The following is a 26,654-nucleotide window of genomic DNA, read 5'->3' on the forward strand; positions in this document are numbered from 1 at the left end:
GTACTGTCAAACTGCCCTCCATGAAAGTTTTAAAAAACTCTATTCTCACAATTTTTGTGCTAGTGGTTCCCTGGTAGCCTTGTCAACACTAGGTTTTCTAACAATGATTATTTTTTAAATGGCATAAAATATTTTCTATATTTATAGTTATTTTCCTTCATCAGATTCTTGGGTGCAAAGAATATCAGAATTTTAAGACTTTTACTAAATTTTGAAAGATTGCTTTCTCACAGTAGGGCAATAATTGACCGTCATTAACCGTGGATGATAATGCCTTTTATTCTGTGTTCTCACTAAGGATGGGACTGTTAAATTCTTCACACTGATGATTAGGGAAACATTGACAGGTTGCAGAAGAGATCATAAGCATTGCAACAATCCAGGCAAGATAGCATGGTGGTTCAGACCAGGGTGGTAGCAACAGAAGTGGTCATATTATGGAAATATTTTGAAAACAGAGTTGACAGAATTTTCTGATCAATTGGATATGGGATGTAAGAGAAATTGAGGAGTCAGTAATCACTCTTTGGTTTTAGGCCTGGGTACCTGGAAAGATGAAGTAGACACTTATAAAGATGGGAAAACTTGTCAAGCAAGATCGGGAGCTCAAGTTGGGAGATTTTAAGTGTAATATGTTTATTTGCTAAGCAGGAGGAGATGTTTAATATATGGTTGCATATACGATTCTGGAGTTCAGAGGAGAACTCCAAACTGGAGATATAAAACTGAAAGTCATCAACATATAATTATTATTTAAGGAATGACATTAGGTGAAATCACCAAGGGAGTGAGTAAAAAGAAAAGAGAGGTGCATCAGGACCGAGCCCCAGGGCACTACAATGTTCAGAGGTTGGGAGATGGGAAGAAAGTAGCAAAGAAGACCGAAAAGAAGCAGCAAGAGAAGTAGGAGAAAAACCACGAGAGTGTGGTGCCTGGCAGGAAATCTAAGGAAATATTTCCAAGAGGAGGGTGTGATCCACTATGTCAAATGCTGCTTAAGGTCAAGTAAGATGAAGACTGAGAATTGACCATTAGATTTAACAACATGGAAGTAGGTAATTAGTGACTGATAAAAGCATTTTGGTGAAATGGTGTGGTGAAAATCTGATTGGATGAGTTCAAGAGATACGGGAGGAGAGAAAGGAAAGATATTGACTATTGATGATTTTCTTGAGTGGTTTTGCTTAATGAACAGAAGGAAATGTAGCAGGAGTTGGACGAGGAAATGATGTGAAGAGAATTGTTTTGTTTGTTTATTGGAGAAATAACAGTTTATACAGTGATGAGAAAGATCTAGTATAAAGGGAGAATTTGATGATGCAGAAGAGGGAAGAATATCTGGTGTCAAGTGCTTGAGTAGGCAAGAAGGGATGGATTGTGGTGCACTGGTTGGGGAATTGGCTTTGGATAATTGCATGGACAGCTAAGCACTAGAACAGGAGGGAAGGCTGGGCATATGAGTGCAGATGCTGGTAGGTGCAGAGATATGGTGGTGGGAGTCTTATCTTATGTTGGTGGAACTTATCTTTTGATTGCTTTTTTCTCAGTGGTATAGGCAACAAAGTCATCTTCTCAAATTAGATGGGGAGTAGATGTTGAAAGTTTGAGGGGAGAGAGAGAAGGCGTGAAATGGTATTGAGACACAGTTGGGAGAGTAAATGTCCTAGGAAAATGGAGTATGATTGCCAGGCAGCTTTAAGGGACCTCTTGAGGTTAGAGTCCATCAGTGTAAAGTGAGCACAGTCAGCATGATATGCTGTCCTTCAACTTCATTCAATTGCACTGAGCAAGCATGGAGCTGGTAAAGAGTTTTTAACCAGGATTGGTTTAGCCAAGGGAGAATCACATAGTAAGGAGATGGGTAGGGAGATTTGCAAAGCTTGAATATTAAGATTGAATTTAAGCTGAGCAAGAAAGGGAGTGAGACATGGGAGAAGTGAGGGACAGTGAAATGACACTAAGTCCAAAGGGTTATGGGTCTTATTGGGGTCAAAGGATTGAAACAGGGTGTTAAAGGAGAAAGCTAGAATGGATGGAGGTGGTCAGAGAGTAAGAGGCTTGAAATTGAGAACATGATAGGTGAAAGGTGGGTGAGTGAGGTAGAATGGAGGAGAAGATCATTGGAGGAGATGAGGTCAAGTTGCTGAGAAGCCAGAACTAGAAGGGTCACCTAAGTAGATATCAAAATCATCAACAGTTACTACAGGAATAGTGTTAGAGAGTGTGATCATAAATCTTCAGGGAAGGAGGGGAAGTGACCAGGAGTCTATAAAAGGCTACAAGGATCAGAGATAGGTGGTTTAGTCTACTGATGTGAAATACAAAGTGGGGTGATTTTTAGTGGAATGAGGGAGAATGGCAACACGGCAATGCGAAGCAAAAAGGATATCTAACTCCCCACCTCACCAGACCCTGTTATTAACGATGTGCAGCCTCCACTTAAGGAGGTGCAGGAGAAGCTGTTTCTACAGTGGAGAGCTGGTTCTCAGAGTAAGATGGTGAAGGACATATTCAAAGAAGAGGTTGGAGATAGGAGATTTTGCTAATGACCATGTGTGAGTTCCAGAGGGCATCAAAGGGTGCTTGGGGATGAGAGTAGTGGGAAAAGGGGACAGAGCCATATGGGGATTAGAGAGCTGGAGATGGGATGCTTTGGGAGCCTGAGCTTCTTGAGGTGACAGACAAGAACTAGAATAAAAGGCCTGATTAGGTTAATCTTGATCATTCTAAAGCAGATTGCCATGATGAGGCTGTGCATATTGGTGGTAGGTAGATGCTCTCTTGTCAGGAACAGGCAGAATTTGGGACTCCTACTTGACTCCAGCTTATGAGATCATGCAGGTGGGGATGGGGAGCAACCTTATTTGGAGCACTGGGCTCTTCTTGACTTCTGACGATGGAGTCTGGCCGAGAGATGTGGTCTCACTCCCAGAATGTGGATGTGGAGAGGAAGGAGATGAAGATGCTTATTAGGCAGACAGCAATATAGAGAGAGAATTTGAGGCTAGCTCTGCCTTGCTGGGTCTAATTTTCAAGTAATTAATATTATAAAAATTGCAATCTTTAATATAAATAATTTATTTGAACCATACCTAAGAATTGCAACTTTAAAAATACCAAAATCTCCCATTTCTAGGGTGCTTGTAGGAAATGTTTTTTTGAATGTAAATTTTGAAGTAAGTCTGGCAATTTTCTTCTTAAAAAATTCGTCCTTGATTTGGCGTAATGGAGAGGAACAACTTTGTTGATGATTTACCATAAGATTCACCAGGGACTCCTTTTAACTGCTTTGCTGTAGTGTGTTCCTGGTATCTTTGGCTTTCAAAGTGGTAATGAGTCACAATGATCAGAATATGCCAACACACCATTATATGTTAATATATTTTTACTAGAATATTTGTAGACTTAATTATACTGTCATGTCCTGGTAACATTTTTTTGTATACCAGAATAAAGATAGGAGATTCTGATTTGGTAGGTCTAGGGTTGCTCAGGCATTAAAAAAAACTGTGATTCTGCTTGAAAGCCAGGCTTGGAAACCTTTGCTTTAGTAGGAATGAAGATTCTATAAATAATAAGAGCTAATATTAATGACAGTGGCCATCTCAACTCTCACGAAATCACATTTACTCTTGGTGTCTTAGTCCTAGCATACACATTGAAAGCTCCCTGAAAATGTTCATCAGATTATGACTTCCTCCTTAGAACATAACTAAAATAGCCTCACCTTTAGGCACAAAGGTATATGGAAAATCTCTTGTATATGCATAAGCAGGAAAGGAATTTTCATGTTTACAAGTTGGAAAGTAATAAAATGAAACTTTCATTCAAAAGGCAGATCTTGGATAAGCTTTTAATTCACTTTTGTAGTTTCCTTTTAATTTTGTTTAAACAAAATAGGAATTTTAAATACTGGTTATTACACACTGAGGATATAGACGATAGTTCTGGTACAAAACAAAGCTGAAGAATGGATGACTAATTCTCAGTGGTATGAAAATCCAGGACATTTATCCATTTTCTGTAGTGGGGATTCTCAGCAAAGACATTAGTTTGCCAAAAAGATATAGAAGGTTAATGCTTGGCTGGATAGAGTAAGAAAATAAAAGAGAGATATGATTAAATGGGGGAGGGCTACACAGAGTGGAGAGAATGGGAAGTATTCTCTTTAAAAAACTAACTAAGCTTATAATTTCTTATTCCTCTTAAATAGAATAATGAAATTTGGATTATTAAATCTTCTATTTTCCCGGTTCTGTTCTTCTGAAAAGCTTTTCATAGCTTAAATACCTAATGAAATCTCTAATTTTCTATTGTGACCCATGACCTATGGGGCTTTTTCCTATTTGACTGCATGGATTATAGTCATATTTGAAGCTTTTATGATTCTTTTATATTTACATTATCTAAAATAAGTTACGTGGTGCTCATTTAGAAACTGCTTTAAGGAAAATGTGGTGTTAATTTTGTGCAGTATAACAATCACTGAATGTTAGAATAAGAAGGCATGATCAGCCTATTGTCTTACAATGTATTATTTTGTACGATTCTATGGGTTGCCTGGGCAGTTCTGCTTTCTGTAGTATTACCTGGGGCACTGTTACATCTGGAAGATCCAAAATGGCCTCAAGCACACGGTTGGAAATTGGTGCCAGCATTGGCTAGGAATGCAACTGGGGCTGTCAGCTAAGGACTTTGGTTCTCTACGAGAGTCTTGTTATGTGGTTGCCTGGGTTTCCTTACAACATGGTGACTGGATTCAAAGATTCAAAGATGGAGAGTTCTACATGCGTGCAAGTGGAAGCTGCAGGTCTCAGATGTTACACAGTATCACTTCTGCCGCATTATATTTGCCACAAGATCAGCTCAGATTCAAGGAGAGGAGAAGTGGTCTCCACTTCACCATGAGAGGAGTGACAAAGAATTTGTAGCCATCATTAATCAAATACAGTCCATCCTTTGATCGCAAATTATTTACATTTCTCACATATGCAAAATGCACTAAATTCCTCCAAAGACTCCTAAAGAATTTCATTCCATTATAGTATCAGGCTCAAACTTGAGGTTCAGGTTTCAGCATCTGAGTCAGGTCCCTGTGTGAATAAGGCTTCTTAGATGAGGTACTCAGGTAAAGACACTTGAACTAAAAAGACAAGTTGTGTATTTCACACACACTCAAGATACAATGGGGAGATAAGGACAGGATAACGGTAGTATATATTCCTGTTTAAAAAGAGGGGAACTGGGGGGTACCTATCCATCACTAGTCCGTTGAAATTCTGATATTTAGCCAGGTGTATGTCACTAGTTCTCCTTGTTTGGGAAAAGGGAATGTATGTTGATTCAGGCTCTGTTCTGCTTCCTGGGAGTGGTTTCCTGTGGTTCGTGGCTCTACTCTCTGAGTCACCATTTCTTTTCCATAAGAAATGGCTCAGGCTTTAATCTAAGTATCTTTCTAGGTCTGCTTGATGAATGTAAATGGTTTAAACTGACTGGTTTTTTTTGATCCAGGCTGGTGGTGGTTCTAGTGGTGGGTTTCATGTGAGTCTCATTGGGATTTACCTCGTTAGACAAAACCCCATCCACAAATCTTTTTGAGATAGGCCCCTTTCTACTTTGAACTGTGAGTTAAGACACTGTGGGACAATGCCCTTAAGATTCTTAGAAGCCTTTTTTGTTGAGGTGAGAATGACTGAGAGTCATACCTTTAAGATTCTTAGAAACTGTTCTGTCTAGCTGAGGATCTAGGAGGCAGGCCCTTAAGAATCTTAGAAACTCTTTTATATAGATGATATAGTCTAGGCAAAACAGCCTTGAGTCTTTCTGAGGTCTTAACAAAGGGTCTTACAACCACACTTTTGACTTGATCTTGACCTTGAGGTCACATTTTACTGACAGCACCTTGGACTCAATCTTTGCTCTGAGGCTATTTCTTTGAAAATCTATTTCTGGTTCAGGTTTCTTTGTTCATTTGTTTCTTATGCATTTTTAGTGGGAATACTGTAATGATGTGTCCTCAGTGCATCACTTCAGGAGCACATGATTTTTGTTTCTTCCATTGTTGGTGATGTCAACTATGATCGCTTGGTTAAGGTGATGTCCTCCAGTTTTCTTCACTGTAAAGTTATTAATGAGATTTATTTTGAATGCGGAATAGAATATTGGGATTTGGCTGGGAGAGTTCTGCATCAGCCATGTTGAGTTTGAAATGGTTATTTGACATCCTAGGAGAGACTAGTTCAGAAACAGGGGTGTTAGTAGATTAGAAAGATGAAGCAATCCTTTTCTGTCTCTATTTCTCAGTGAATACATAAGTGAGGTCATCAGCAAGGAGTGATGATGAGGGAATGCTTTGCAGATTTGAGGAGAGAAAAGCTTGGAAGGGTCTACTTAGAGTAAATTGACCAGGAAAATGCAGTGGACTTATGGGCAGTGTAGTGCTAAGGGAGACCACTTGATAACTGTGGTCATAAATCCAATGTATGACCTTTCAGGATGTTCTGCTTCTTGAGGTCAGACTTGATTAGTAGAAGAGTTAAGTTTAACCGTGGTTGAGGTTTGGCCAAGTGAACTTAGTGGAGAGAGAGGAGTAAGGAAGTTTAGAGTGTGTGCAAGGGAGTGATTATCATGACGGATCATGGAATATAAACAAGTTAGATGGACAAGAGGAGTGACGGACAGTGAAAAAGTGGTAGGCAGGGTCAATGGTTTAGAAGTTTCCAAACAGTTAAAGTGAGAGTCCTAGAGAAAGATGGATAGGAGATGAATAGGGAGTGGGAAGATTGAAATCAGAAGTTGGGAGACATTTCTCTGGTTTAATAGTGTACCAACTTTATAAAGAAATTTTTATCTCCATTTTAGACATGGGCAAATTATGTTCATAATGATTAAATAGCTTGACCAAGGTCACACAGCTAGTAAATGGCAGAATCTGAATAGGAAATAAAAATATTTGTTTTTCTTTTTAAACTCCAAAACCTTTGTACTATACCAGCTGTCTCTGATTCATGGCAGTTGCCTGCAAGAAAGAGGATAATCATTATTATGACTGAAAATGTTTACATTGTATTTTGTTTTGCTTATTCCAGGCTTATTATGGCTGGCAAATGAAAAATAAAGGCCTCAGAATACATTTCTAATTTTAAAAATATCTCCTTACTTCCTTTAGAAAATGAGTGGCCTTTAGTATTTGATTGAAAATTATTTTCACTTTTATCTTTCAAAATTCACAAAGAAGCATTCACACATCAGTTTTGAGTAAGCTGTTAACATGGAGTGAATTCTACCCTATCAGTTTACAGAAAAATAAAATTTCTCATATGTTAAAGAGTTCCTACATTTTTCTACACTTAAAATTATTTAAGTAGATCCCTTAACAGTAATAATGATCTAAGGAAAAGAACTTAAGGTAGTTTTGATTATCTCTACTTTAGGAGGCTTCAAGAAAATTTACTTAGGTTCTAAGTTGATGGTAGTAAGGATTTCATGCTTCGGTAGAGGAAAAAGTGACATTTTAAATAGAAGGTTTTTCAGCCTAATAATTAAAATAACAATGCTTAGCAGACTTCTACAATACCGCAAACAAACAAAACCAAATTGCATGGGCTGTTTTTGGTTTAAATTACATGGAGCCCTTTCCAGCCAGCAATACTCGTAGGTAAAGAGGCTTGATTGAAATAGCTGCATAATTCCTGAGCAGAGTTTTCTTTGCTGTAATTACATTCCTGTGGTGACTCATACTCCCTTAATTCCTAGATTTTATAATTCAAAGGAAAATATTCCCTTGAAATTTGAAAACCTGGAAGACTCAAAAGTTAGAGGGGGGATTGGCTCATGTGGCAGTGATGGAAAAAGGATCCCACAGATATCCACCATCAGAGATGGGGTCTTCTGGACCCAGGGACCTAAGCAGCGGAGATTTGGGGCTTTCACTCTGGTATTCACCACTGGCACAACTCAGTTTCTCTCAAGTGTCTGCTTATTTTTGACTTTCTGCTTCTCTTTCCTTCATCAGGTGGATGATTTTTTTCTGAGTTTAGAAGTTCAGATTCCCAAGAGAGGGAACCTGGCTGGCTCTGCTAGTAAACACTGCCTCTGTATGGTAATTTTTCTCTGCCACTTCTGGGGAAGTTGTCTGAGACTAGCAAGGTTGGGGGACAGTCTTTTGCCAGCATCTGGCTGGTGCTTCTCCTGTTCGGGGCATGGTCTTGGACAACAGGGTAGATGTGGATGGTAGAGCAATGACAAGTTTTACTTGAGGCAGACTTTGCTATGCAGCTTCACTATTTTGTTAGAAGCCTTTGGAAATTTGTGTAATATCTGACGTACCCATAATAAAACAACAACAGCTATCGGTTGGCTGTACAACAGCTATTCTCTCTACGACTCTCCCTCTCCCTAATATTGTTCAGCTCTCTCTGAGTTGTTATGATGGTCATGGGAGGCCCCAGGGGAGGAGAACCTTGATTGTTCAAAGACAAATGTCTTTGTCAAAGGATTGATTTTGGTATGGCCAAATAATGTAATTCTGGCAAAACATACTTGGGAAGATGAATGCTAGGGGCTTTCTGTGAAGAGTTTGCTGACTCTTTTAAAGAAATACAAGGCTTTTTTACCTTGAGACATTTTTATCTGCATGAGATGCTAAGAATTGTATTAGCAATGGTAGGGTCATGAGAGGAGCCAGTTAAGAGAACAGGCCACCTACCATTCTGATGGCAGAGCAGAGAGATGAACATACTCTTGGTTTCATTAATGGTGCTGAGCCACCACATGAGCCAACCCTGGAACTGCCCTGATGTTGGGTAGAAAATTACTTTGATGCAATGGTTACCTACAAGTATACTACCAGGCAAGCTATCCCAGAAGTAAGGGAACAGCAAGCCCCCACAGACCAAATTAAAATCTTCAGATCAGGGGCCGGCCCGGTGGCGCAAGCGGTTAAGTGCGCGCGCTCCGTTGCGGTGGCCCGGGGTTCGCTGGTTCGGATCCTGGGCGCGCACCGACGCACTGCTTGGCAAGCCATGCTGTGGCAGCGTCCCATATAAAGTGGAGGAAGGTGGGCACAGATGTTAGCCCAGGGCCGTCTTCCTCAGCAAAAAAAGAGGAGGATTGGCGGATGTTAGCACAGGGCTGATCTCCTCACAAAAAAAAAAAAAAAAAAAATCTTCAGATCACATCGTTTGCTAAATCAATTTAAAATTTAAATTTAAAGCAAGAGGAAAGAAATGGGTAGGTTAGCACACTTATGATAGGAGGCAAGTGAGGTGGAAGGACACTCCAGCTAATCTTGGAGTACACAGTGGTCATGTGTCCTGCTTCTCTGCTGCATCTACCTTGTGGTTACAAGGACCAGAGCTGAGATTTGGGCAAGCCCCACAGATGGAAGGTGGCCTGCGCTGATGATAGCCACTTGGTGTGTCTGAGAGACTCAGGGACAAGTATGGTTGGTCAGGAGTGGTAGCCTGCCAGTTAGCTTGATGAACAGTTGTGAATTCTATGTGTGTCTTTTGGCAGAGAAAACATGGGCCAGGAATGGGTGTCAGCAGTGGTTCTCAATCAGGGTGATTTTTACCCCACAGTGTACATTTGGAAATGTCTGGAGACATTTTTGATTGTCATGACTGGTGTGTGTGTGTGTATGTGTGTGTGATGTTACTGGCATCTACTAACTAGAGGTCAGGGATGCTGCTACACATGTTGCAATGCATAAGATGCTCCCCAAGATAAAGAATTATCTGGCCCAAAATGTCAGTAGTGTGGAAGTTGAGAAACCCTGGGTGTCACTAATAGGTGGTTGAATCAAGACCTCATAAATATTAAGTGCTTATGTATAGTGTATCCTGGATATTTAGTATTTCTTATATGTTTGTTATATCATGAACATATATTACCCAGGTGCCTCATGAATATTAGGTAACTTTTGGTCCTCCATCCCTTTCTATCAATGTAGAACACATACGTGATCTTCTTACTTATAATTTACACATCCTATGCGTTCTGCCCATGTCTAACAAAATTTTGCTTTGTAGCTGCTTATCTATGCTTAAAACATCTTAAAAATGTTTGCCTATATTTTATAAACTTCAAATTTATTCATCTAACAGAATTGAAGATTTGCAAAAGCAAATTCACAGTACACCTGCCCTGGAATTTCTAACGAGAAATAAGATATAAATGTCCTGATTTTAAGCCACTTTTAGTTGTGTTTTCTGCAACTTGCAGCTTAGAGCCTCCTAGCTGGTTCCCACATAAAGTCAATAGGAAAATGTATTCCAAACACAAATGAAACAAGGACTTAGACTATAATTACAGGTTTCCTAAATGGTAATGTAAGCATCAGATACTATAGGAAACTGATTATGGTGCCTGCATGAATGTAACATTTGTTTGATCATTCTGTTTACATTTTAAGCAACTGTAGGCATGATGTTTATCATGGTAGGACTGTGTGCTCAGAAATTCACATTTTTTTAAATGATTGGGACAGTTTTGGCTTGGTGACCTTCAGAGCACTATGAAAAAGATTTTTTCGTTGGCTGAATGTCTATTAATAGAGTAGTAGATTTAGAAATTTGTACTTTCATGTATTATTTTTATTAATGTTAATTTTATTTATATTTTAGTGCTTTGAAAATTTAAAGACTTTAAGACTTCTTGTGGAAGTTGTATCTTGAGGCACCTCCATGAAAGAGGAAATTTTTTTTTATATATAGGGAATTAAAGAGAAGCATAACTAAAATGATATAAACATTTAAAAATTATACAAGAAGGTTGTTGTTTAGGAGAGATTTCAAAAGAGATTAGTTTAAAATGCTGAAGGTATATTTCTTTTCATTTCTTCTAAGTTGCTTTGCCACTTAAAAATTTTTTTTTGTGATGGAAGCTAGTATTTTGTTAGATGAAATATCACACATAACACATTCAAAATGGTAAGATATGGTAGCAAATCAAACCTATTTGATAAAAGGCCAAAGTAAAAAAGGGAAGAATAAAATATCTTAAAAATAATGGTTGCACATGTAGTTTCCTAGAATTGCTGAACCAGGTCCGTGGAAAAAGCTGTGCTAAGCAATGGGGTGACAGGTGATTTTGTCAGTTTAGCCTCGTATCCTTTTAGAAGTACTAGGTTGTTTGTGTGTGTGTGTGTTTGTGTGTGTGTGAGAGAGAGAGACAGAGAGACAGAGAGAGAGAAAGAGAGAGAAAGGGAGAGAGACCTATAAGGTTTTATTTTTGTTTTAAAATCTGGGATAAAGAATCATTAAAACAGGTATGTATAAACTTGATGCCAATTTTCAAATGATTTACATTTTCAAGGCCCTCTTTAATCATCGTGTCTTTTTGTTGCAGTGATTTGCTGTCCTCTGGATATGTAGAGAGACACGTTGAACATGGAGGGAAGACTGTGGAAGTTAAAGTAAGTAAAATTTTCCTCCCTCTGGGGGAAATTTTTTGAGAAACTTTTAAGTGCTGATTATGATTTTAATTTTCAGTGATACTTCTAATGTACAGTTTTGGGGTTTTATATTTCAGAATTTCTCAGGAAAGTATATCACCCACTTATGGAAAAAAACACCCTTTAGTTATAGAAAAAGGATATTTAGTGTCCTATAGGAATTGTTGGAGTTACCTTTTATGGGATTAGTATAGCTCCAAGTAGTTCTCTCTTAGATGAGGTCACAGGAAATAATTTCTGAAATTTGTCTTTGAGGTTGGCACTGAGGACCAAGAAGTGAAATCTTGGGTCCAGGATAGGTGCACAGCTTTGCCTTCAGTTGAGAAGGACTTCCGCTGGTAAAATTATAAACTTATTAGGTCTAAAGGGAAGTCCCAGGGAGTTTTAAATCCCTGGAGACAGAAATCTCAGGATACTGGTTCTTGTCAGGTAAACTCTGAAAAGATTACACACAAATAAAAGCCTCTTCCAATTATAGGCATAAGACCGTGAGTATTTTTTTGCAGTCTACTGATGATGTAAGTAAGATGAGGGCATATGAGACCAAACCTCGCCCAAGTGTTTCTTTAGGCCCAGTGTATAGGAAAGCCAGTTTTAGCTAAGTGTTTATTTTCTTCTGAAAAGTGTTCAGACTGTCTATTCTGCCTTGTCAGAGTTATAATTCCATTTATATATATTTGCTTTCTTTTTTGGATTATAAATTTAATACATACTCATTTTAGAGAACTTGTAGGTAGAGAAAAATATATCAAAAAAGGAAAAATCACCCATAAACTCATCACTAAGTAAACTTTGTTTTCATTTTGTTGTGTTTCCTTCTAGTGTTTTTTTATCCTGTGGGTATATTTATATTTTCATTTTTTACGTAGTTGGTATCATACGTATCTACAATATTGAGTCTTGCTTTTTAAAAGTAAACATTGTATCATACTGTCAACATTTTCTCAAGTTATTTTCCCTTAAAGCCTATGTTCACTGCTTTCAATTTAAATTTATTACTGTAATAAAGCTTTTTATTCAAATTAAACTCTGCTACCAATAACCAAAATAAATTACATTTCCTAGTCAAATGACGACATGAAGGGAATTGGATTTCTCAATTGTATGTTAACTAAAAAAATGAAAACTGTTTATTAGGGAAAATTTCAAACATACTGTATACAGAAGTAAAAGGAATACTACAGTGAACTCCTGCATACCTATTATCCAGCATCAACAGTTATAAACATGTTGACAATCTCTTTCCTCTGTGTGTGTGTGTGTAGTATTTTTAAGCAAATTCCAGACATTGGGACATTTCTTTAGTAAATACATCTTTATACATCTATATATCTCTAACTGGTAAAGGCTTAAAACAAAATCTGTTAATTTTTACAGGTGATCTGGGTATAATAATTATGCCAGTCCCTCCAGAAAGTTATTCTAAACTTGTTAAAACTGTCTAGTTGAATGTTTGATTGTTTTATATCACTGCCTTACTGCAGGAAAGGATATAGGATTCTTCTGGGTATGAATGACATAGGAGAATGGAGCCATTTTGCTTATAGTTGGAAAAAAAATTACCTAGATTTAGAATCTCCAGGCTCCTTTTATTCTCATCCCTATTTATTTGGCTTCACTTCTCTATTTTGTATGATGCTTTTCTGAATGCAGAGTATGTTAAATTAAAGAGGAAAGGAAACAGGCAGTTTACTATCTCTTTCCATTTATGTCTGTCAGTGGAATGATGAAATGCAGATATGAGCATGGAGGGTGGTGGATCCAGCAAACAGCTATCTACCATCTTTACAGTAATATCCCTTTTCAGGAAACTTATACTTAATCAACAAAGCGTACTCTGCTCTGAGAATATTAGGCTCCGTGGGTATATATAACACCCAGAGCACTGACTTGACCACACAACCTCTGCTGATTTTCCAGCCTGAGAATTGCATTTTCTTCGTTGATGGTTTGCCTAACCCCCAAGTCTATCAGACTAGAGAAATGATAAATCTAAACTTCATTCAAACCCTAGGGCGAGAGGAAACTTTCTCCCTTTAAGAAAACCACTTTGATCTCATCCATCACCTCCATTTGTTTCTAGTCCTTTTAAAAATTTAACTCAAAATTCTCATCTGAGTTTTTTCCAGAAACCACATTGAAAGCACTGAATCCTGCCCCTTCAATTCAAAGACAGTAGCCAGTTATTTTCCTGCTGGTTCCCTGTGTCTTGCCCTCTGTGCTTAGCTCTTCGGGAGGTGTTTCTTTTCACATGGAATCTGTTAGTTTTCCTTTCTTTCCTAATGACTCAGAATTTTCTTAAGCTTTTCTTTTCACTATACTTAGGAGTCAAATAAAATTGTAATGTAGCATTTCATTTTTTTCTTTTCCTTCCTTCTACTACGTTAAGAAAAATACCTTAGGGGCCAGCCGGTGGCGTAGAGGTTAAGTGCGCGTGCTCTGCTTCGGCTGCCCGGGATTCGCAGGTTCGGATCCTGGGCGCGCACTGACACACCGCTTGGCAAGCCATGTTGTGGCAGCGTCCCATGTAAAGTGGAGGAAAATGGGCACGGATGTTAGCCCAGGGCCAGTCTTCCTCACCAGAAAGAGGAGGATTGGCATTGGATGTTAGCTCAGGGCTGATCTTGCTCACACACACGCACAAAAAAAAAACCTTAAACATTTTTACTTCTCTGTTATCTTCTATATTAGTTTGCTAGGATTGCCATAACCAAGTACCACAGACAGGTGGCTTAAACATTAGAAATTTATTTTCTGACAATTGGGGAGGCTAGAAGTTCAAGATCAAGGGGTCGACAGGGTTGGTTTCTTCTGAGGCCTCTCTTCTTCCTTGTGGGTGGCTGTCTTCTCCCTGTGTCTTCACATGGTCTTCCTCTGTGTGTATCTATGCCCTAATTTCTTTTTAGGAGGGCACCAGTCATATTGGATTAGGGCCTACCATAATGACCTCATTTTAACTTAATTACCTCTTTAAAGACTCTGTCTCCAAATACAGTTACATTCTGAGGTACTGAGGGTTAGGAATGCAACATATGAAATTCAAGGGAATACAGGTCAGCCCATAAAACTTGCCCTAAGAGCCCTATGAAATTTTTTTTTTAATTGGATTTTCTCTTGGGACTGAAGTAAATGAAAGGGTGTATAAAATCAAAGTAAAACTCTATGTAAGAACACTTTTTTGTTGGTTGGCACAAACATGGTCATATTTATCCTGAGGATGCAAAATTAAAATCATCATGCCAGATTTAAACAATGGCTAGAAACCAGTCTAGTAAATGGCTCTGCTCAGGTGTCATGGGACTTTCATTTGTGAAAATTCAGGTGCAATGCATTTGATTTAAGGATGTGAGTATGAACGTAGGAAAAGGAATATATTTGCGTGAAAAAATATGGAATAGCTGCTTTGGTGAATCTTTTAGATTGTAATTTTATTTTTAAAAGCTTTTTAATTGTAAAGTATAACACTGACTCCGAAATTACTAAAGGTGAAGGCCCTATAATTGCTACCCAGTTCCAGAAGCAGAGCTTGGCCTGCCCTTCCATGAGCTGCTTCCCAGACCCAAGCCCCTCCCTCCTCCTCTTGTAGGACTTGTAAACACTATCCCGACTTTATTGTTATCTTTTCCTTACTTGTGTTTATAGTTTTATCACCCAAGAGTGTATCCCTGTAGTTTAGTCTTGTCTGATCTTTTTTTTTTAAAATAAATTTTAAAAAGTCTCTTTTAATCCATTGGTTTCCTCTCATTGTTCTCTTTTTGTTCTCCCTTGCAATTTATTTGTTGAAGAAACCAGGTGTTTATCCTTTGCAGTTTCCCGCAATCTGGATTTTGCTGTTGATTGCAATTTTATATTAAGAGTAAAATGAAATACATTTTATTGATCTTTCTTCAAGATAATGATTTGTATTATCTGCAAGACATTGTATGGCTCACCGAAGCAGTTTTATCCCGATCAGATAGGTGCATAATCTTGATTTTAAAGTCTATTAAAACCTTTTTTTCAAAGCTTTTAAAGATAAAGGATTTAAGAAGAAAAAGTGATAGATACTTTTTTGTTCCTGTAATAAAACATATTGATCTTATCTTTCACTTACATTTATTTTCAATTCATTTAAAAATTAAATTCTAAATTTGCCCCTTAGTTTAGGGAGAACTTTTATCTGTTTGATATGAACTTTAAAAAGAATTTTAACATAAAGCCTCAACTAATCAGAATACCTTGGGGACAAAATCTTTTTATTTTGATTGTGGAGAACTATGGCTCTGGATTCATAAGCCAAAGGAAGCTGGACTTGAAGAAGAGGCAGCAAACAAGTCTAAACCATACAGTTTGCTGTTTTGTTACCTAGTTTTTTTGTGTTGAAGCTGAAAGCTGCCAGTATTCTGGTTAATTGAAGTTTCCAGTTATATAGCTCTAGTTAGTATTATAAAACTAATAATAGTAATTGCCACATTTATTGCTCATGATGTGCTAGGCACACAAATTTATATATATTCAACCTTTAAAACAACCTGTGATTATAAATATAATATTATCCCACTTTACCGGAAACTGAGGCATAGAGAGGTTACATAACTTGCTGGAAGTAACACAGGAAGGAGTGATAGAGCTGCAATTTAAATGCAGATTATCTAACTTCAGAGCTGACTCTTATACCATATTATCTATTGTATATTCTATATTATGTAAAATAGGATAGCCATAAAAATCGAAATGTATTTTATTTAGACTTTATTATATACATATCTAATTCATTTTGGAGGTGCTTAATTAATACTTTATAGTCTAATCCTTATACTGAAAGACCCTTTCGGTATTTCTCTCAGATTTGCTTATGCATCTGGGTAGTTTTTCTGTAACGTCAGTTGCCTTGGGCAAAATGTAAAGACACACTCCAGTACAAAGCCTGTTTTATTTTTCAAATCTCAGGAAAATAGTCATAGTAGGAGTTTTAGAACACTAGGAGAGGAATGGTAAACCCTTTCTATATGCCATGAATATGTATAGATGGAGGAGAGGGCAGATTTCTTTGGGGTCAAAAAGGAAAAGCAGACATCTGGGTAGAAATATGATTTATTATGTTTATTACCAGTGAAAGATCATGACCAGTCATTGATATCATTAGTTCTGCTAGTATTTTTTTGGTTGAATTATTTGTTCTCTTATGATAATAATCAAAAGTAATAGCTGCTGAGTGTCTTTTTTTTTTAGCTCAAATTATTTCTAAACTACTGTATGTGAGAACTCTCAATTTGTCACTGGATCAGGATCCTAATCCTTAAGGATGGGTATGTACAGAGACACCCACTATACAGTATTGACTTTTGACTGGCAATTAACTGGTTACTACCCATCACTTAATTGAATTGAGTGCACTCAAGGACCATTGTCTCAAAGTCTTAATTATGTCCATAGTGGCAGTAAGAAGATGGATAAGCAAGCGAAGGAGTGTGGGTCAAGGTTGAAGTCTGGAAATGGGTAAAGGAATTGGAGAGAGTGCTGTATGTTGGGGAGCAGGTGTCAGAGGAGAAAGTGTCCACTTAAGGGTGGGAGAGGTTATTGTGACTTTAGGGAACCTTTTACTCAGATGGAATGGTGATGTAATTTTCATTAAAAAATATTTTTTAAGCAAACTGAAATGGCCACTGTCATTTCTGGAAACAGAATATCAGGGAAGTTGATACAGAAGCAAGGAGAAAGCCTGAGTTTTTCTAAAGAATAGTTTTTCTCCTGCTGTGAACACACATCCATGTTCCCTCCCTGGGGCTGGAGCTCCATGAAAGATTTCTAGTTTAGCGTGGTACCATCTCTCCGTAGACGCCTGTGCTACAAGCAGAGTCTCTAGGTTCCTTTTGCACTCATTTTTCTTTAGATTTCCAACTCATTTCTTCTTTCTTAAAAAAGAGATACCTTTTTTATCCTGCCTTAATCTTTTTTGTTTTCCACAATGAATGTGTCAACAACAGGAAAAAAATACTAGTGGAGAACAGCAATAAGAAGTCACTTAGAAAATTTTAAATGTGATGACTGTCAGACAGTAGTTTCTATAAACCTGAACAGCGTCGTAGAAAATTGCTTGTGATGTTGAGTTGTATTCGGTCTTTCTCATGTCTTGTTTTCTAGATATCTCCATGAGAAACATAATTCTTAACACTTGAATGCTTCAAAAGGTGCACAATGTTGTTAAAGAAATAATGTTTCTTAACATATCTTTTAAGATTTTTGTTTGCAGAAAAACCCACAAATGATTATATGGTGCTATAAAATATTGTGCTGTAAAATAGCCTTCCTTAAGTAACATATGTTTTCAGTTTGTCATTAGTGACAGGATTTAGTTTATTTAAAATGTAGGTTATAGTTTAGTGACTGCATTCTGCTGCTTCTACTTTTTTTTAACTGACAAGACCTTTACTGAACACATTCTTTTATGAGACATAGATTTGTCTCAAATTCATTGCGTATAATTGAAAAGTACATAAATGCCTGAACTATTTCTTTTCTGGCCACGGGGATCACAAAAATAGCTATTAAACTGCCCAAGTGTCATTATATAAATTTATTGCAGCAGAAAAGGTGAACAAAAGGGTTAATCTGCTTTTGCTTATCCTGGATATCAAGTTTCCTTATTGATTTTCAAAACTGCATTACCATCCAGAGTCTTGGTTCTTTCTATAGAAGCAAGAAGAGTAAGCGATTAAGAAGAAAAGAAAAACCAGGCCTTGGTGTGCAGTAAATTTTGCTGCGTGCGTTAGTACAAAGTCATCCATACCCTTGCATCAATGATGGATCTTCGGAAGTGGAGACGTGTTTTTTCCGAATAGCTTTTAGGTTATCTTTTTGTTTTTGAGGCTATCTTTGAGATGAAATGTAGCAACAGCCACTGTTGCCAAGTAATCTATACAAAGGCTTTTTAAAATCTCATTTCCCTTTTTTTTTTAGGAGAACAACTCAGCAGCAACATTTCTCTTCCAAAATGCTTTTCTTATTTACAATTTCCCTTACATTTGAGAAACATGCTTTCTATCTTGAATTCTCACTACAGTAGCTTTTCCAGAGCCTCTTGGATAAGGGAATCATACTTAGTCACCAGACGGTAATTAAGTCACGTGGCCTAGGAAGATGCTTTTAGAAAGGATTTTTTTTGAAACGGATCTATTTATAGAATTTGTCACCTAAGCTCTTAGTTTTATCACTCTTAATTTCACATTGATGTTTCAGGCATTTTCCCTGGCTCTGTGGAGAAGGGGAGGCCTCTATCCAGAAAAGAATTCAGTGATGTGCATTTTAAGGCCGGTGGAGGGGCAGACTCTCAGAGACCCTTACTTGGTCCTTTGAGGAGCTCCTGCTGCCATGGTAACTGAGATTTTTTTTTCAACAGCTTTATTGAGATACAGTTCATATACCATAAACTGAAGTGGTTTTGGTCTCTATTTTGTCCATTAGGGAGCACAGATTCCTTAACTGATTGTGTGTAAATAGAATTGATTAAGATTATCACAAACAGTGAAGCAGGATAGGAATGTTTGGCAGATGAAACTACCCGTATGTTAGATCTGTATCTGTGTTCTTCTTGCTGTACTTTGTGGGAGATTTAGGTTAAGGACCCTTACCACTGAGCCTAAACTCAGAGCAGAACCTCCGGGGCAGGAGAAAGGAAAACTTCAGGCGCAGGTGTTACAGGTGGTTGTTTGGACGTGTAGGTACCTCACACAGGTTCTCTTTGCCAGAAGGGAAAATTTCAGATGTCATAGCTACGGACATGATATCTTTTTACACTAATAAAAAACAAGTTAACCACAAATACACACATTTTAAAATTAGATGACTTGGTGAAATTTTTTCTCAAGTCCATTCTCTGAAACAGTTTAGCTATGATTTAACATCAGTTTGACTAGTAATAAAGTTAGAATGATTTAAAAAAATTGGTCAATATATTTTCCTTCTACATGAATATTTAAAGATTTTATTTATTCATTTTTTCCCCCCAAAGCCCCAGCAGATAGTTGTATGTCATAGGTTCACATCCTTCTAGTTGCTGTATGTGGGACTCGGCCTCGCGCTGGACGGAGAAGTGGTGCCTCAGGGCGCGCCCGGGATCCAAACCCGGGCCGCCAGCATCAGAGCGCGCGCACTTAACCGCTAAGCCACGGAGCCGGCCCTACATGAATATTTAGTTGTTAGCTGTAGCTGAACTTTATTATATTTAATGACTTCATTAACACCTAACTGCTGACATAAATGATTTTTTTTAAACCTCAGCATATAGAGATCCTACAAGAAGGAGATCTAGACTTTCTGAAAAATAAATAGACAAGTAGGGTTAATCTTCCAGTAATTTAATAAGAAATTATTGAATTGCATTTCGGGGATGGTGGTGGGATTCAATTCCAGGATCTTCTGATTTAGAGATGGTTCTTTAATTGCAAATAGGGCCGGCACAGGGACCCTTCTCCTTTGGGTCCTGTGGGTTTGAGCTGCTGCCCATTTTTAAATACTTTCATTTTTAAATAGTGAATTATATCAGGAGAAGGACTGATTAATTTTCTCTGATACTAGTGCAACAGCCATGATATCCTCACAGAAGTATTTTAAATCCTGAACAAAAGTATAGCTGGAAGAACCAGATATTTGACGCTTGGTGTATGGGAGTCCTAGTGAGCTGGTTTCATTGATTGATAGTTACCATGTGCTACTGTCCTGTGGGGAAAGACTGTGCTTTCATTTGCTATCTATTAACTCAGGCTCCAGGACTAAGTTTTATCTTAGGGATAAAAACTGCTGCCAGTGGTTTAATGCTAGTCGCTTGGAAGAGTTCACCTCTTCTCCTTACAAAGCCAAACTCATTTTGCTTCCTTAAGGCTATTGGTGGCATGTTCTCTCCAGCTAATGAAACACTCACCTTAAAGGAATTAAAAAAATATAATGACTTGCTGTGCTTCTGTTTTATATCATTCTCAAAATTTTGTATTTTTGCAAGTAAATAATTATTATACTCTCCATCAGTATTGTATAAAATCAGGTGCTCATTTTACCATCGTGGATTTCCTGTTTTATATAGTCTCTACTTTGAATCATATTGATATCCTGATGAGATCCATACTGCTAACTAGACTGACGAATAATAAGACTAGAGTACTAATAGCAGTTGGAGAAAAAGCAAGCACTTGTATGGTACTTAACTCTGTACCAGGCACTAGTCTGATAAGTGTTTTGTATGTGCCAAGTTGTTTAGTTCCCCAGTAGGACCATTGTTATCCTCATTTTGCAGGTGAGGAAACTGAGGCATAGAAAGTTTAACTAACTTGCCCGAGAATTTGAAGCCAGGCAGTCTGGTGCCAGAATTCATGCCATTATCCACTACAGTCTACCATCCCTATGGAAACAAATAATCATAATAGCAGAGGAATTGGAGTGCAAATATTTAAATTAGAGCACTTCAGTTTACCATTTGCAATTACATCTCTGTTAGCAGTTGTTTTGGTAAGCCATAAACTGAAGATGTATTTGCTTGGTTTAGGTGAGTCTCAATTATACCAATATAAAATTTCCATTATTCTAAAGAAAACTAAATGACTTCTAAGGGAGCCCTGTTTTTTCAACCATTTTCTCCTGGGGTTTATTTTTAGTCCTTCTTTGTTCTCCGTAGAAGTTGGACTGAGTATTGTTCAGGGGAGTGCCATGGCTTTTAAACTGTAACTGTTTGAAATATGGTGCAGTTTTGCACATGGCAAACACATGGCTCAGTTCTCATGCCCATCTTATGCCTGTGTGTAAATTTATCTGCATCTGGAGGAAATGTGAAGTTTTATGGACAAGAGTAACTAAGCTGAAACATAGCATCATCCTGCCAAAAGACTAGAAGATATTTGGTTGTATCCCTGCCAAGGTGCCTCATAATACCCATCCCCTCCCTTCTCCAACACACACACACACACACACACACACACACACACAGGAAGAGAGTAAAAGAGCTACACAAATCTAACAAACAAACTGATAAACTGGTTGTTTCTTCCTTGCATGTAAGTTATTCCAGGTAGGGCTCTTAACTTTACTTTTTATCCACCACTAGTCATCTATGTAGTATCTTTTTGATGAGCTGGACAGTGTGTGCATATTCCTCCTGGCAGGCTTGTGCAGACATATGCTCCTCTGCCATCTTGTAACCAGCATGGTTTCAGGAAGGTCTCAGTTTTCATGATTTAATTCTCTTTGCATTATAGGAAAAAATTCTTTGGGGATTAAGTAAATTTTGCTTTCCCTTGGGACTGAAGCAAGGTTGCTCTAGGTCCATCATCATGTATAATGTATCAGCTGCCTTAATGGCATTGGTAAGATTGCAAGTAGTCTTAACTCTATAGTCTGAAGAAAATATATTGGCACATTGCCAGTTTCTACGGGTCGGGTATCTTAGTGCTGGGAGTAAGGAAAATAAAAAGTGACAGTTGGTGTTGCCATGAGTTCTGTTTCTAAGCTCTGTTTGTAACCTGAGTAGAAAGTCCTCTTTATTTTGTTTTTCAATTAATTATCTGAAGAATTATTTCATCTGTTAATATTCGAGATGTTATCTATAAACTTAAAAATACATGTTCAGCCATAAGTTTAAAAAAATATTCAAAGTAGCACTAACTGATGGTATTTCTATGTATGGAACCAATTAACTATTTTATAATAGAATATCATTCCTGTTTTAATTCTAATTATAGAACTAATCTTTTCATTATATAATGTCTTACACAAATCTACTCTTGCAAATTTTTTTGAAATCAGAGTGTGCTATTAGAGTAATTGTGATTGAATGGGAAGTTGTGGAAATGTTGTTTTTGACAAGTTTGAAACTTGTTTGAAGCAAAAAAAAAAATTATAAATTATTCCCTTAGTGTTGTCCCAAACTAGTGTTATTTTCTTATTCATTTATAAAAATTTCTTATTTTCTGATGAATAAGTGGCCACTGTAAAAATAGGAACAGATAATAAAGACCAGAGAATAAGTACCTTGGTGTTGAGTGGTTTGAGTGTTATCAGCTGTTTTGGGGGGTAATTGATCAGGGCTCCAGTTTGATGTTTTATCGTAGCAGCCTTTTCATTGCATCTATGAGGTAGAAAAGGAGGTAGATGCAGGTGGGCTTGATTATCCCCATAGGAAACTCCTAAAAACTTAGGCATGTGGAGATTAAGTGACATTAGACACTTAGGAAAGCTGACATTAGGGATTTATGGCAGATACCCTACCTGTGTTCTCAGCCTTCTTTCATTCAATAGATGTGTGCTGAGTGCTTGCCATCAGCTCGGGGATATAGCCGTGAACAACATACGATGCAATTCTCACCCTCATAAAGCTAGTAGTTTAGTAGGGGTAATAGGCATAATGAAAATAGCTACCAAAAAGTCTTTTTAAATGACAGGAGCATGCCATAAAGAGAAGTCCATGTTGCCCTGTAAGCATTTCATGGGAGACCTGACCTAGTCTGTTTGATTAGGGAAGAAGACTTCCTTGAGGAAATGATATTAATTCTGAAGTTTGAAAGATAAGTAACAGGCAGGTGAAATGGGAGGGGAACAGCTTTTTAGGCAGTGAAATTAGCACGTGCAAAGGCCCAGAGGCCTTGACTCAGGATCTTGGTACATGAGAGGAATCGAAAGAAACCAGAGAGGTGGATAGAGCAACAGGTGGAGACAGTGGTGCAAGAGGGAGAGAAAGTAGGAATAATATTAGACCAGAGCCTCAACTCAAAGAAATGAGGTACAACCTAAAGGCAACAAGACTAATTATGCCTTTGAACTTCACACATTGATTACTTTCTTCCTTTGTTTTCTCTTCTCTTAACATCCTTGAAAATCTGGAAGTGTACCTCTAACTCTCTCTGAAAGGCAGAGTGGTTGCTTTGTAATTCTGAGTGGGGTCAATAGGTATTCCACATAGCAATTTGATTTTTGGACCGAGAAGTGCTGTCTTCTTGAGGCCATGCTACCTTTCTGATTAAAAAAAAATTTTTTTTTTTTTTAATTTTCTTCATTAGTGTTAACAGATAGAATTAGTCACTTCTTTTGTTTCTAAGTTCAGGATAGATGTGTAGTTTGGAGGAGGTAAAACTTAGAGACTGAAAATATTGTTAGAGTTAGACAGACCTAAATTCAAACCCTGACTCTGCCAATTAATATTTGTGTGGCTTTGGACAATTTACTTATTTCTTCTGTGGTTCATTTTTCTCATCTGTTCAATGAGGAAGACAGACATGTAGCCCAGAGCTTTGGGTATGAGAAGGGCTCCAAAAATATCAGTGTTGATATCATTATTGAGGTAAAGTAGCACTTTGTAAAGAATTTCTGGCTAGGTCTTTGGTGGCTTCTGGCCATTCTTTCTGCTAACTTCTGATTCTACTCATGACACAGAGAGCACATCAGGATCACCACCAGCAGTCCTTCATTCTGTGCTTCATAATAAGACAGCCTTCTATGCCCTGGACTGTAAATTCCATGAGGAGTTCCTCCAAGAGTAAAATCCCATGGGAACTTGTACTGTATACCTAGCACTTAGCATAATGTGTGTACCTAGAAGACAATCAATATCTGTTGAACAAAAAAATGAGTGAATGAATTAAGCCAGATGTTAGGAAATTGGGTAGTTTCCCCTGTTCACTCAACACTGTATAGGGAGAAGTCCACTTTGGACAGGTCTGGGAGAGCATATTATTTCCCCTGCTATCAAAAGATGCAGTGAATATAAAGAGGAAAAAATAAAAACCAGATGGTGAGCCTTACGTCTATCTGCTCACCTGATGCTCAGTGCTAAGTTCATCCTGTGTGCTGCGGCTATATTCACATGTGTTTCCTTTCTAAGGTATTTTAGAGCCACTTCTAAATCAACTTTAAATTTCAAATCATGAAAGACCAGCAATTGACCTGTGATAAAAATTTCTGTAATTTTGAAATATTTCAAACATATTAAAAATTGTGTAAAAAATTTATAACAGATATCCATGTGTGGATTTAGCATGTTAGTATTTTGCTCTATTTGCTTCAAATCTTTTTATGGTTTTTAAAGTCTACTAATTCTGTATCAGCGTATCTCCTATTTTATTTCTATTATACTTTATTCCCACCTTTACTCTTGATCAATCTTGTTAGATTTTTTTTAGTACTTTTTTTTTAAAAAGAACCAGCTTTGGGGCTGGCCCAGTGGCATGGCAGTTAAGTTCGTGCGATCCGTTGTGGCGGCCCGGGCTTCACGGGTTCAGATTCCAGGTGCGGACCATAGCACCACTAGTCAAGCCATGCTGTGGCAGCGTCCCATATAAAGTAGAGGAAGATGGGCATGGATATTAGCCCAAGGCCAATCTTCCTGAGCAAAAAGAGGAGGATTGGCAGCGGATGTTAGCTTAGGGCTAATCTTCCTCACAAAAAAAAAAAAAAAAAGAAAACCAGCTTTACTTTCATTACTAATGTTTACTTTTACTTAAAAAATTATCTTTTATTCTTTTCATAACTCATTGAGTTATTTAACTTATTCATTATCAATCTTCTGTTCTCTAAGCATCTACGGATGTAGAATTTACTCTTAAGTACCATTTTAGCAGCATCCTAGAAGTTCTCATACAGAGATTTTTTTCATTGACTATATATATACAAATCTTCCTCAACTTACGGGATTATGTTTGATAACCCCATCGTAAATTGAAAATGCATTTAATATGCCTAACCTACTGAACATCATAGCTTAGCCTAGCCTATCTTAAAAGTGCTTAGAAAGTGAAATAAGTCAGAGGGAGAAGGTCAAATACCGTATGATCTCCCTCATTAAGTAGTAGATAATAACAACAAACAAACACTTAGAGACAGAGATTGGATTGGTGGTTACCAGAGGGGAAGTGGGGAGGGAGGAGGGTGAAAGGGATAATTCGGCACATGTGTGTGGTGAGGGGTTGTAATTAGTATTTGAGTGGTGAGCATGATGTAATCTATGCAGAAATAGAAGTATAATGATGTACACCCGAAATTTATACAATGTTATAAACCAGTGTTACTGCAATAAACAAAAAATTTAAAAAAAATTTTAAAAAAAGTTCTTAGAATACTTACATTAGCCTACATTTGGGCAAAATCATTTGACACAAAGCCTATTTTATAATAAAGTGTTGAATATCTAATATTATTTATTGAATACCACACTGAAAGTGAAAAACAGAATGGTCTATGGGTACAGAATGGTTGTAAGTGTATCATTGTTTACCCTCGTGGTTGCGTGGCTGACTGGGGGCCGGGGCTCGCTGCCGCCGCCCGGCATCACAAGAGAGTATCACAGCATATCACTAGCCCAGGAAAGATCAAAATTCAAAATTTGAAGTACGGTTTCTACTGAATGCACATTGCTTTCGCACCATTATAAAGTCGAAAAATCGTTAAGTCGAACCGTTGTTAAATCGGGGACCATCTGTACTATATGTATATTCTGTAATTTATGCTATCACTTTTGTATGCATTTATTTAGATTTTAGAAATAATTTTTATATTACTTAAAATTTTTTATATAACATTTTAAAAACTTCCAAACATATGAGCATCTTTTGTTGTTGGTTTTAAATTTTATTCCTTCGTGGTAAGTGGAGTGTACAAGATAATGATTCTTTGGAAGTTGGCCTGGTATTTTTTGAAAGAAAAAGTTGGTAACCTTTGATTTTTTAAAAACAGATTGCAAGTCACAGAACCAGAAAGGACTTGAGAGACCACCACATTTAACTCCCTCCTTCGTTTTATAGGAAAATAACAAAAAATGGCAAATGACCAACTTGTGCCCACAGAAGCAGTTGCTGAAAAAAACTGCACTTTATTTTTTCAGGCTTAGCATCACTTTTTATCAGATACAACCTTAAATACTAATTTGCCTCCCTGAAGGACATTGTTTGAAAAGTTCCTCTTTAGTAAGCCAAGCTTTTGTTTGTACCTTTAAATAAGTCCTGGGCTAATGCAAAATCATTCATGGAGGTGTAAAAATGACCATTGAATGCTAGTGTTGCGTTGTTGAGCACAGTATTTAAGCTCAAGGTGTAAGAGAGAAAAAAGAGATGCTGCAATGCAATCTTCTTTTGGCAGCTAGAAGTTTTCTTTGTTTATCCTTACTTGCAAAAAAGAGTGGGTGGGAGTGGAAGTGAAATTAAAGGAGAATAAGTTCATTGTGGAAGTGGAAAAAAAAATGGCCTTT

At 37.5% G+C, this 26,654-nt stretch overlaps 1 protein-coding gene across 18 annotated transcripts in view; it reads left to right on the forward strand.

Annotated features, from left to right (window-relative positions):
- The window catches only part of ADAM22 (ADAM metallopeptidase domain 22), a 215,335-nt gene that overhangs the window by 97,436 nt on the left and 91,245 nt on the right, over positions 1-26,654 (forward strand). For all 18 annotated transcript variants that reach the window (XR_015556176.1, XM_087448379.1, XM_087448555.1 and 15 more), the window contains exon 4: positions 11,350-11,416. Coding sequence is in view for 17 of the 18 variants with exons in the window: in XM_087448379.1 (XP_087304505.1) it covers positions 11,350-11,416 (67 nt within the window). In the remaining variant the exon portion in view is untranslated. The remainder of the gene's footprint in view (positions 1-11,349; positions 11,417-26,654) is intronic.

Source organism: Ceratotherium simum, chromosome 1, assembly GCF_057802395.1.
Source record: "Ceratotherium simum simum isolate JZ-2026a chromosome 1, ASM5780239v1, whole genome shotgun sequence".
NCBI classification, from domain to species: domain Eukaryota; kingdom Metazoa; phylum Chordata; class Mammalia; order Perissodactyla; family Rhinocerotidae; genus Ceratotherium; species Ceratotherium simum.